General features: G+C 44.5%; 1 protein-coding gene across 2 annotated transcripts; it reads left to right on the top strand.

Annotated features, from left to right (window-relative positions):
* The first annotated feature begins 106 nt into the window (after window positions 1-106).
* On the top strand, window positions 107-11197 carry ppp1r10 (protein phosphatase 1, regulatory subunit 10). 2 transcript variants are annotated; one of them, XM_079175586.1, is made up of 18 exons: window positions 107-182; window positions 3412-3520; window positions 3609-3695; window positions 4371-4506; window positions 4851-4902; window positions 4987-5076; window positions 5155-5283; window positions 5614-5719; window positions 5842-5945; window positions 6039-6166; window positions 6746-6905; window positions 7009-7152; window positions 8038-8284; window positions 8394-8469; window positions 8552-8779; window positions 8943-9066; window positions 9152-9571; window positions 9810-11197. In XM_079175586.1, exons 2-18 carry the CDS (start codon window positions 3414-3416, stop codon window positions 9968-9970), a joined length of 2499 nt encoding a protein of 832 aa, XP_079031712.1. In that variant the 5' UTR covers window positions 107-182; window positions 3412-3413; the 3' UTR covers window positions 9971-11197. The 2 variants fall into 2 exon arrangements, with proteins under 2 accessions (XP_079031712.1, XP_079031711.1); XM_079175585.1 differs by having other exon boundaries at window positions 109-383.
* Window positions 11198-12942: the final 1745 nt, after the last annotated feature.

Raw genomic sequence — 12942 nt, 5'->3', positions numbered from 1 at the left:
CTACTTAATGTTTTCAAGAACCAACAAATGACTTTGATATAACGGTAGACGACGGAATTTATCAGACTCTAAATTAAAATGTGTGTTTTTTGTGTGTTTTGCAGGTATGAATTCGCTTTGCCGAAGACTGACCCGTCGAGGACTTTGAACAACTCTACTCAAATTCATATTTTTTTCTTCAAGTAATGGACATTTGATTACTATTTTTGCCTCCAGTTTGTTCCTGAAGGAAAGGCTAGCTTTCAGCCCCACCCATAAGAAGTATTTCAGTTGATATTAAAACCATGAAGGTTGACGATATAAAATTTATGAAATAAGAGATATAAGTGCCTGAAAAGCACACTCTAATACACCCGAGACGCTGAGGATCTATAGTGTCAATAGTAAGTTGATTTTGAAGTTAAATTGAATCGAGAGCAATCAAGTAAAAATGGTCGTAGACGATAGGCTAGTTAGCGGTAGCTGGTTAGCCGGCACCGTAAGTTAGCTTGGTTCTTTTCAAACCATTTGAATATAGACAACGTTATAGTATGAGCTCACACAGGAAAGTGGACGGAGGCACTAGGCTCCGTTTCTTTGTGTGTGAGACGGAATGGGCGAGTTGTATAAACAAAAGTTAGTATAGTCAGTAAATTCGTAATTTATCCATAAGCAATCTATTCATAAAGATTGCCGTAGGCACAAAAAAACAAATTCCAGCTCATGAAGTCGGACTTTTTGCCTGCCAGATTTGTTTTATAGGGGCTGCTTCACGGAACGAACACTCACCGCAATCTATACATAAAGATTGCGTTAGCTTGAGGATTGTGGACAGATCTTATGAAGTACTGTGTATACTGAAATGTCGATAATTAAACACAGGGACTTCCCGAAAGCCCGCAGCACGTACTCGGCAATCTGTGGATAAAGATTGCAGGATGACTCAAGCGAAGTGCTCTTTCGAAACACAAACAGTCGGGATTGTCAAACATGGCGGACTGGTTGTGGTTTGCTTTTCGTCGTCGGACAGCTCCGGGGGCTCGCCGTGTTCTCGGAGCAACATTTGGGAGTTTTTACAAAACTGGCAAGCAGACAAGTACAGACTGCCGCGCGCGTATGGTTCGGTAGATATGTTGTGCTCGGTGACTTGTTTTCCTATCAAGCAGCACGGTCTTTGCTCGGGGAGCCATTGTTGCTCGTGTGGGATTGCTTTCGTTGGCCGTCGTCGAAGTGGTTAACGGAGGAAGGGCTCTGATTAGCGGGCTCCAGCTCCTCCCTCTGACTGCCTGTTCTCAGCTATGACCAGTGACTGTATAGGACAGATGTCGGCTTCAGCTGAACTGCCCTTATGTAACCGTTTTACATGAGTTGATTCATTCAGTTTCACCTCGATGAGCTGCCTTGTTGTCAAGTCTACTGTTTCACAAACAACATTTCAGTAAATGATATTCTTTTAGAAGGCTTGGTCATTTGAGTATAGTCCTAGTTTGTTGTCCATAATGTACCAGTGATATATATGTAGTAACACCACAGTATGGCAATGCACCAATAATGCTCTTTCCACCACTGATCCAGGGCCATGATTAACACTGATTTTGTGTATGTGTAACGATTGTGACATTTACAGGAAGTGGGTTATTTGCAGTGTTGTGGAGGTCTGAGACTATATATAACTTCAACTACAACAGTTATCCGGGTAAGACCTAACTGATTCCTCACATCATGACATTTCCAATGAATTGACTTCGGGTTCTGCTCTTGAGTTAGAACGGTTCCATTATGAAGTGTATAAACATGGAACAATATTTGCATGCTTAAAAGATGCAACCCCAGTGTTGCATCAAGAACCATTCAGAGGTTATTCATAAGACCCTTTGTCTTGGTAGTTTCTTGTAATCTGTAATTGTGAAGACATTCATAAAGGCTCGGTGATTTAGTGTCGGCTGTCTTTGTTTGGATCACATTGGACTTTTTAAAGTTAACAAGTAGACAACACTTTCGTTAATGACTTGGTTTTACAGTCTAATGACAGTTCAGGCCGTTGTCATGTGATGTTGCACTAACAATGCTGTGCCTCTTCTGGAACTCCCCAGACAGTCGAGTGGCGTGTGTAGGCATAAAGGGGCCTGTAGGTGGCAGGTAGTGGCCTCATGTACCGCGGCTGGAACAGTCCACACCACTGAGTATTTAACTTACTAATTCCACTGTTTCCAAGCATTTCATACTTCATACAGACACATTTTAATGTGTTGTTTTCTGCATTTTGACCATTTCATCAGATACCACATGAAAAGTGACAATAGGGTTTTCATTGACTGTTGATGATTCTGTTACCATTCTTCTGGTTTGAGTTGATTTTGATGTGAATGATTGTGATAGACATGTGGCATTAAAAACGTGATACATCATTACCAGTAACATTTCTTTTAAGAATTCATCCCTTTGGCTATTCTTGTTCTAACAAGACTTTGACCTTTCCTCTTGTCTCTGATACATATTAATATAATACATTTATTTGTAAAAATATATCATAGTAATAGCTATTGAATTTATATCAATAGTTCATTTAGATATATTTAGGGAAACCTTTCAATGAAATGAAAAGTTAGGTCAATAAAACAAGTTGATTTGTAATATTTTGTTGCTCAGTTAATAACATGTAGTTTGGTTTCTGCGTTGCTGCTGCTTCTTAATTCATAGCCTGAAGTGGAATCACTAGTGTTGCCTCGCACTCCAAAATGAACGTCCTATCAGTCTGTGCTGCAAGGAAACGTCCCAGAGAGGAGACACTCTGGAGACACTGAGGAGTAAGTTGCAGCATCCTGCTGAACTGATGTCACGTGAACGCCTCCAAACATCTCAAGAATGTGGCAGCACACTGAAGTCATCCTGCACTGGGGATGACTGCCTGTCAGAGCCACACAGCTGTGTGACTAGTGGTGTGTATGTGAGCAGGTCAACCAGGTCATCAGCTGACGACGTGTTACTTTTCCTTTCTCGGCCTGATATTCAGCTGCTTTACTGGCTCTGGAGGATGGCCTGTGTGGCACCTCTGATGACGTCTTGTTGGCAGCTTGTGGTGCTGATCTCCTGATTTGTTGTTGAGTCAGTCTTTAGACCTTGCTGTTGCAGGAACCAGTATCAAGTGAGATGATCCACAGTGGAGTCTAGATGGTGTGAGTGGTGAGGTGACCGTGTCAGCCTGATACACTTGAGGTGTGTGTGTCCCACCCTGGATGGGACATTTTAGAAACAAAACAGATCGGAGCTGTTGAGTCCTAATTTCTAAAGACAAGCGTGGAGCTCCCTTTTCTATCTGGCAGGCAAACAGTCCCCACTGAACAGCACTTGAATACCTTTTACTAAAGACCAAATATTTCCTATATATGTCCTGTTGCCGTGTGCACTCATTGTTTGCGGTGTGTGTTTCAGACATGGCAGGAGGACCGGTGGACCCCAGAGAGATTCTGAAAGGTGTGGAGGCTCTGCTGGGGAAAGATGGAGAGCTGCGCAGCCTGGAGGGAGTCCCAAAGGTGTTCAGGTGAGGACTCGCTTCTGTGCCCTAACTGTTGGACCTTTAACTTCTCCACGGCATCATCTTCATACTTCTGCTTTTCTTTTTAATGCAGCCTTATGAAAGCTTCTACCAAGATGGTCAGTAGATGTATGTACCTGAGCATCCTGCTGCAGACCAAATCCCATGATGTTCTCAACAGGTAGGCCTCACTTCTACTTCATATGCTGTCTGTGTTCATTCAAAATATTCCATTCAATTGGAAGAACTGTAAACTGAAATCAAAGTTACTACTGAAATAAACAAACATACATTTATTTTGCATGTAATTCTAAAAGAACACAATTCAATGCATGAATAAAACGTAACGTTAGGGCTGGAACCGTTTCAACATACGTGTTTCTTGAGTCAGTATCATGTTACAATTACGTCTGTTCTTTTACCATCGTTTCTATAGCTGGTGTTCTTTTAAATTCATGCACATTGTTATAATAGTACATGAATCGCAATCAATCCATATTTATTCTCACTTCTTCCAGACTTCTGACAGAAAATGTCAGAAGTCTGTTTGTGATGCAGTAACATAACTGAGCAGACAAACACAAACCAGCAATGAATGGATCCCACAAACAAGTATTGTGTTTATTGTTTATTAGCTGTTTTATTCAGACCGTTCTGCTGTGAGAAACAGTCACTAAAGCAAATATTAATCCACCAGCGTCAGAGAGAATGGAGCGATAGCACCAGCCTCTGAGCATAAGCACTTCTGATAATCTGAGTAATTATTAGCAAGTTTCCATGTCTTTGTTGATCAGCAAGTGTAATCCATGAGCATGTGCATCCTTCATCATACTCAACTGTTCCCTCTTTCATCCAGGTTTATCAGAGTTGGTGGCTACAGGATGCTCAACTCCTGGCTCACCTACTCCAAAACCACCAACAACACCCCCCTGCTGCAGCTCATCCTGCTCACACTGCAGAAGCTGCCTCTCAAAGTGGACCACCTCAAACAGGTACTGTCTCCCTCCATCCACCAGAACACTCCTGCAGTAAACCGCACAGCCAACTGTAGCATCTAACCTAAGAAGTGCTACCCTGAGCCTTCCACTCAGCACTTATTGTATTTGCGTTAGTTCGTTGCACTTATTGTATGTGTTTGTTTCTGCACTGTACGTTTACTCTGGTTTATGCTCTTAGATGCTTGTTTAACAAAGGAGATGCTCTTATGACTTCTGGTGACTAGTAGTTCTCTTCAATACCGATGTTGAATACACTTATTGTAAGTCGCTTTGAATAGAAGCGTCTGCTGAATGACTGTAATGTAATGTAACCTGTCTCTGCCTTTATGTGCTCTCAGAACAACACAGCCAAGCTGGTGAAGCAGCTGAGCAAGAGTGCAGACACCGAAGGTCAGTGAGCGTGTACACCAAACATGAAATCATCGTATAAGAGAAAGTGCGCCTCACACTCATGTACTTGTGTTTGACCTTTAGAGCTGAGGAAGTTGGCGTCTGTGCTGGTAGAAGGCTGGATGGCTACAATCCGCTCCCAGAGTGTGTCGAGCAGCGGCACCTCTCCTGCTGGTACGCACCCCTCATTCTGTCTGTTTCCCTGTGACTCCTACCTGCAACACGTAGTAACACACTCCATCTCTCCTCCAGATAAGAAAAAGAAGAAAGAGGAGGGCAAGGTTCCGGTGCGGGACGTGAAGGAGAAGAGCGTGGATGAGGAGAAGAAGAAGGAGAAACCTAAAGCTCATGCACCCAGCCACGCAAAGATTCGCTCCATAGGTAAACGGAACCCGATGAGCGGTGATGGAGTTGGCCCTTAATGTCACATCTGATCGTGTTCAAATATGCTCCAGTATAATGCTGAATGCATCATTTACATAAAAACCTAGTATACCCAATTTCATGGATCAAAGTCGAGGCAACCGGGCTGTACACACTTTGCACCCACATCACAGAGGTTAATGTCGTTAACAGAAAGGCCACTCACACCACGCAGCAACAACTACACCACGCAAATATTGACGTGGTCTCTCACGCTCACTATTCCTATTTGCTTGAGACTCCGTGTTTTGCACTCTGTAAATGATGGATATGTTCTGTGTGGTGTAGGACTGGAGATGGACACTCCCAGCATGCCCCCTGCTAAGAAGACGCCCACCGCCCCACAGCTGGGCGACAAGTACAACATCAAGCCTCCAGTCCTCAAGAGGCCAAGGTACTGGACCCTCACTGTCTGAGGGACAATGTCCGAATGTGGATTCAGGCCACTGGCTCAGTGCTGCCCTCTGGTGGCTGATGTGCTGACATGTTTTCCTTTTGTCACCCCCACCCCAACAGCTCTGGTCCATCAGATGTGCCACCTCTGGAGAAAAAATACAAACCTCTGAACACCCCCTCTAACTCTACCAAAGAGATCAAAGTCAAGATCATTCCAGCACAACGTAGGTTTGAAACACACGGTCATATCTGAACTGCATGTGAGAGAGATGGTGGTGGAGTGTGGTGTTCACTGCTCTCTTGTGTCCTCCCGTCAGCGATGGAGTGCACGGGGTTCCTGGATGCTCTGAACTCTGCTCCAGTGCCCGGGATCAAGATCAAGAAGAAGAAAGCCAGTGCTTGTACTCCCCCTAACACCAAGGCTGTCTCCCCCACGTCTAACAAGGTACACACTCATCTCATCATGACCGCATGTATTATGGTCATTGTCAGTCCTAAACAGCCTATATATCAGAATATATGTGATTGCTGTTGTTTGAATAGACTTTGCTGTACTGTCTGCTGTTGGGAACCAAAAGGAGCGTGTTTAAGTTATCAGCAAATATGAAAAACTAAATTATTGACATTAATAGAGTTATCCACTGCAGCCGTGGAATAACTTATCACACAGAAACCGGCGGTTCTGGTCTTTTTCAATGATAAAGTCACAGTTACAACAAACCAGATAATGACACACAATGACCTAACTACGCCCTTACTGCGAGGTGGCTTTTTAATGGCCGACGTGGTCCTTCCCAGTTTCTTGGTTGGACTCGGGCTGTATTGGTGGAGAGGTTTCCCTCTGAAAATAAGGTATTCTAGCACGTCATCATTTCCAGTCTCTGATGTAAATAGCTGGTGGAGATAAGTGAGCAAATAGCTGAGTCAGACTTTCCAAGAACTTTTAGCTGTCAACATTTTTGTCTTTTTACACGCAAAATAATGTCCAACGCTTGTGTCATTCTTATTCCTTTTTTGTCCTCAGGGGAGTCCATTTGACAGCAAACCCTCTGCGTATTCTTCATCTTCTGCTAAACCGTCATCTCCAGAAACAGCTGCTTCCATCACTCCTGCTGATGAAAACCAGGAGCCCGAGCGGCCTGGGACCCCCGTTCCATCTGAGGAGACTGAGGTCTCGGACAACGGTAAGGTCCTTGATGATGATAAGCTTAATCAACGTCTTTGACATTCTATTTTCTGTCTATTGAAAATGACATCCTCTTTTCTCTTTGTTTGTGTTGTTTGTAGGTGAGAAGCCTAACGCTCTGGCAGAACCACGAGGAGAAGAAGAGAGCTTGACCAAGAAAGGCAAGAAGAAGAAGACCGTTCACTGGGCAGAGGAGGAGCAGCTCAAACACTACTTCTACTTTGATCTGGATGAGACAGAGAGAGGTAAGGCCAATGATCTGATTTCAGAGCTGAGTAGAGGTGCCGTTGATACTAATTGCCGATCATTGATGATCCATATTGGCAGATACAGATCCTTTTGTTGTTTGGATCCTTGTAGACCAGCTGCTATAATCAGACTTTTTGGCCACCGTCCCAAACATCATTTCAACCACTCTAACGGTTTACAGACTTCAGAGTGGAACACTTCTAAATGTTATCATTTGACTTTGTTAAAGTCATTTATCGTGGTTTTTTTCTTCATAAAAACATACAATTCAATTGATTAGGAAATATAAGATTGTATTTTTTAATGGATTAAAACAAATCTTGTTATCAGTAGTTTTAATGAGCTAGTGCAAACAGGTTACAGTTCTCTCTCTATCTCCTTCAAACTACTGGATCTATTTAAAATGATTACATTACATGTAATAGTGAACACATCATGATGACGTTATCATTTACCTTTGCCCAATACTCATTTTCACTGAACAGAGCCTGAACGCATCATAATGGAAAGGTCGTGTGCTGAAACAATGTCGCACTGATTTCTTTATTTTCCCGACAGTTTCTTTTGTCACCATTTGTTAGATACTTTGTTATCCGATTCTGGAGTTACTACACAACAGTACAGGAACCGTGGTTTGTTGTCTAAACACGGATTGGTTGTTTACAATGTAACATGTATATTCTACTGAACATTGGTGGATAACGATAGTCAGTAAAACTGTAGTTCACACTGTGATGGTGAAGGTAAACTATGTCATTAATTTGCGGTTCACATGTGGGTTGAACTGTGAGGGGGGGGATCCATACGGATCACGAATTAACAACGATCTTTTACACCACTAGAGCTGAGTTATGACTCATATTATTACAAATATTTCACAGTCAACGTCAACAAGATCAAGGACTTCGGTGAGGCCGCTAAACGAGAGCTGATGATGGACAGGCAGACGTTTGAGATGGCCCGACGGAGCTCCCATGACACCATGGAAGAGAGGGTCCCCTGGACCCCCCCGAGGCCCCTGACACTGACCGGCAGCCTGGTCATCCCCGGGGCCAACAGCACAGAGAAACTCACCCAGAGAGACCGTGAGATGGGCATCCTGCAGGAGATCTTCCTCAGCAAAGAGAGGTAGGACTTCAGCACCATTGACCCTTTCTATGTTTATTCTACTCTGAGTTCTTCATAGAAGAGGGCCTGCAATGTATGCTAATGATTTCCTGTCTTGTCTTGTCACTAGTGTGCCCGATAGTCCACATGAACCTGACCCGGAGCCGTATGAACCCATGCCCCCCCGTCTCATCCCTCTGGATGAGGTGAGTACACTCAGAACACTCCCTCACTCACGTTTGGTCTCTAATATGTCTTCCTCCTAATGAACACGTTGTGTCCCTGCAGGACTCCACCAGCATGGAGGACGGCTACGTGGAGCCCATGGACACAGCGTCACAGCAGGGCTCTGCCATGGCCCAGACCGAGAGCTCCAAGCTGCCCCCCGTCCTGGCCAACCTCATGGGCAACCTGGGCAGCCTGAGCAACAGCTCTCGCAGCCCGCAGGCCACACCCACAGTCACCAACCCTGTGGCTCCCACTGTCAACGTACAGGAGCTGCTCTCATCCATCATGGTACATATTTAGTGGATATTCTGGATCCTGGTTTACTATTTTAAACTCGCTTATCAAAGTTCACCAAATTCACATTTAGTTTTCCATGAAATGTCTCGATTAGATTGAAATATGTGAGCAGCTAGTTGTAGTGTGAAGCTAATGTGTAGCTGTCTGTTGTCAGGGTGCTTCTGGTAACCAGTCTACTGAAGACTTGATCAAGCAGCCTAACTTCTCAGACAAGATCAAACAACTACTGGGCTCTCTGCAGCAGACCCAGAACCAGAACCAGGGTGGACCTCCACCAGGTAAACTCCATCTGTCGTAGCACCATGTCCACCTGTGGTGGTCCCGTTACTCTTCGTTATGTAACCTGCTTGTCTTTCTATCTAGTCAACCCGGGTTTGCTTGGCCACGGTCCAGGCATGAACAATATGAACAACATGAACATGCACATGCCGATGCCCATGAATGGCGGCTACCCACCCAACAACCCGCCCGGCGGTCCTCGCTTCAACCACCCTCCACCCCCTCACAACCACGGCCCACCTTTCAACAGTGGCGGAGGCCCGCGCATGATGGGGCCGCCGCCGGGCCAGGGCCGAGGAGACAATGGCAACTACTGGGGAGATGACTCCATGAGAGGAGGGCCTCACAGAGGGGGCCACTTCCACCGAGGAGGACGAGGCCGAGGAGGAGGGGGAGGAGGAGGGGGAGGAGGAGGAGGAGGAGGAGGTGGAGGAGGTGGTGGAGAGCCAGGCTTCAGGGGCAGAGGACGAGGGGGGCCCAGAGGAGGACACAACAACATGAATGGTATGTGGGACACATGGTGTATTCAGATTAATGTCCATCAGAACAACAGAGGCTCCACTCATGTCCTCCAATAGATGCCCCTTAACGCCACCCACTGTTCCTTGAATCCAATGAATCACTGTTCAAAATGATGACGTCATTAGATATGTTTGAAGATTCATCAGAAATCCACGATTGAATTGTTGAATGTAAAACGTGTTTGGTGTGATTGTAACGCTGCTGTGTCTCCTCCTGTCAGACATGTCCAAGAGGCCCGTGTGTCGTCACTTCATGATGAAGGGAAGCTGCAGGTACGAGAGTAACTGTGCTTTCTACCATCCGGGTGTAAACGGACCCCCGCTGCCCCCCAACCACCCCGCTAACAACCAACACAACCAGCACCCACAGCACGGACACTAGTGGCACTGCTGCCGAGCGGAACACCTCAGAGCTGTGCTCTAACGTTGCACTGTTAGCCAGATGTGCTCACCTGAGAGGAGACACGATCACTGATGCCACTGTGTGTTTTTATCGGGATCATTTTAAACAGTGACACTGAACCACTATGTGTGAGTCTCATCCGTCTCGTTCCACTCCATTAACACGGTCGACCAAACGGACGTCTCCTACTCAGCAGACAGCGTTCCACACCACTGAATTCCTTCTGATCGTGGCTGTTGTCCTGTGTACATGTGTACATGTCTCATATTCCCTTTAGTTGGGCTCCTTCAGGAGAGGCAGAAAAGTGACACAAACATTTAGGAAGCACTTTATGAAGCAAAAGGCCAACACGGCCATGATTTGTTTAATGGTGTCAGACGTTGGGTTCTTCCAGCAGCTGCTATTGAATGTGAGGAGGTGATGAAGAAGCCACAGCCGTGTGTCTTACCATGTGTAAGCGTTCCCTCTGTGCATCCTAGTGAGTAGCTCAGAGAGTGTGGCATGACAATCATTAGCTTCAAACATGGCGTGGTGCTGTCCCAGTCCAGAGCTGCTGGGGGGGGGGGGGGGCAGCCATATGACTGTTTTCTGTGAAAACGATGAGCGTTGTGTCTCTTGTGGGACTGTGAGAATGTATTGGTTGTTGTTTTTTATTTTATTTTCATGCGATCATCAGAATGTTGGCCCTTTTTTAAGATGGGTTCGTTCTTTGTCAGTATGAAATGTGTGTATGAACAGAATACACGTTCATACACAGACATATTTTCCGTTTTTTTTGTACACAGTGTATTGAATAAATGTCCAAACATAAATGCGCTGTGTTTAATTTGAAAGTGGGACGTTGCTATGCGTACACACACACACACACACGCACGCACGCGCGCGCGCAGCAGCAGCAGCAGCTGATCTCTGCTTCATGCTGTGGGGAAACTGAATGTGCTCGAGAGGGTTTGTCCATTTGATTTGTTCTGTGAGAATCTTGGTCTGATGATGGCGATAGAATGAGTAGAATTCATTCCTTGTGTACTATAAATGACTGAATGACACTTGTCATGTTAGCATTGGCTCTGAACCCTCAGCTGTACCGTGTGATTATCATTCTAACATGAAGTCAAGTGAAGTGCTGTAAAGGCGCCCTGTCATATCATGTTGCAGGTCATTTAGACTCGTCCTCCCTGAACTGGCGGTAACTGTTTCCTGTTTAACACACGTCTCTCGCCATGAGGAAGTCTGTCCATCTGTAAACCCAGACTGAAATATACCAACCATTCAATGAACTGTCCCTCAGCCTTCTTGTTTCCTGCAAAAACGTTGTTGAAGTGTGATAGATGTCATGTGTACAGAATGACCAACATAGAGTTACAACATAGTCAATCCAGATGATATAAATGTTTCATAGAATGAGAGTAGTAACAGCAGCAGTAGACATAATGATAATAAAAGCAGTGATAGTAATAGAAATGTGACTAATAATACCAGTAGTAGTGTGTGATGTGCTCACCACTGGTCCAGAAATGAAATAATGAAAAGAGAAAGTGATCTAAGGGAAAGCAGTGAATGTGTGTGTTTAGTGAAGTCTAGAGTTGGTTAACACAACATGTGTGTAGGTATTTCTCAGCTTTATCTGCAGTGAGCTCAGGTGCATTGTGCTTCACTACAAACCAGGAAGTTGCATCCTATTCGAGTTGGCCGGCCAATAGCAGTGTGTGTGTTATCAGGGCAGGGCTGAGTACAGCTGCTGAATGAGAAGTGTTAATAGGAGCGCCCGTTACCGCTGCCCTGTCGTTCAAATATTGACCCTGGTGCTGTGACAACACACCGTGACGGAGAGACAGAGACGCGCAGTGAAAGAGCAAGCGGGGGGGTTAAGGACACCTCAGCACTAAACTGTTCCCACATCCTGGTTACAAGCCAACAGCACATTCACACAGCATCCAAAACAATTATTTGTTTAGTGCTTTGGGACGTTTGGTTTGAGCTGTGGACAGGAAGTCAGAAAGGTTTTGCGTGCAGGTTTTGGTCTTTTCATGTGATTACACTTCCTGTAAGTGTGATTCTTGAGTATGTCTCTGGGCTGTTCAGGTGCCACTTTGGTTATGTGGAATATATCCATTCAACTTTCATCTACACTGCTTTCATTTTCACCCGCAGCGTGGTGTTTGTTACATTCATGGAACCAACTTTTCAATAATAACCCCAAAGTCTCAGTTACCTTTCTTACAATATTTGTTAATCACTGAAATTGCTGTTGGGTGCCATGTTTATATAGTCCTCCATGATTATTTCATGATTTTGTAAAAGGAGTAACTTAACTGGAAATCCACTTATTTGAGTAGAAAACCTCAAAACACAAACATGTTACAGTCATTAACAACAATCCATAAAATCTGCAGATCTAAATGTTAATAAGCGATTAATTAAAACCAGTCAGTCCACTGAAGCAAATGTCCTGCTGAAGGATGATGAACAACCTGGCCTCCCAACGGCTTAAAAATAAATTATTTATTTACCATTAACTTTAAAAAAACTAGTGGCTTGAGAAATACCATGTGTCTGACCACTAAAGGCTCGGATCTTTGAACAAAAACACAGATGTGGGTGTCTCTTTTACCCTAAGTTTAATTGAAAAATATGAACGCAAATAACAATTCACAACACATTAGTCATAACATGCATACTCAGCATTTGATATCATTTTATTGTCCTTGTGTTTCATGATTTCATGTCTTGCTTCTTCTGTTCTTTTCCTTGTTGAACTCTAATGTTTGTTCCAGATAAAACTCTTTAGGAGAGGAGAGACGTGTTTACATTAGAGACAGAGGATCCTGTTCCAGGATGCAGGACTCATTGAGTCATTAAACAAAGCTGCCATTCATAGCAGCAGGTCTCGCTGAGCCCCCTGCTGCAGGATACAGGACACTGTTGAGATGCTTCACGATAAACCTCAGACT

Source organism: Pholis gunnellus, assembly GCF_910591455.1.
Source record: "Pholis gunnellus genome assembly, chromosome: 16".
Classification (NCBI taxonomy): domain Eukaryota; kingdom Metazoa; phylum Chordata; class Actinopteri; order Perciformes; family Pholidae; genus Pholis; species Pholis gunnellus.
This window is presented reverse-complemented; position numbering and strand designations above follow the sequence as displayed.

Excerpts from the sequence above, each read along its gene's own strand:
- ppp1r10 (XM_079175586.1), top strand. The coding sequence starts at position 3,414 with ATGGCAGGAGGACCGGTGGACCCCAGAGAGATTCTGAAAGGTGTGGAG. Across the intron at positions 3,521-3,608 it reads GGAGTCCCAAAGGTGTTCAG|CCTTATGAAAGCTTCTACCA; the intron begins GTGAGGACTCGC and ends TTTTTAATGCAG. Across the intron at positions 4,507-4,850 it reads AAGTGGACCACCTCAAACAG|AACAACACAGCCAAGCTGGT; the intron begins GTACTGTCTCCC and ends ATGTGCTCTCAG.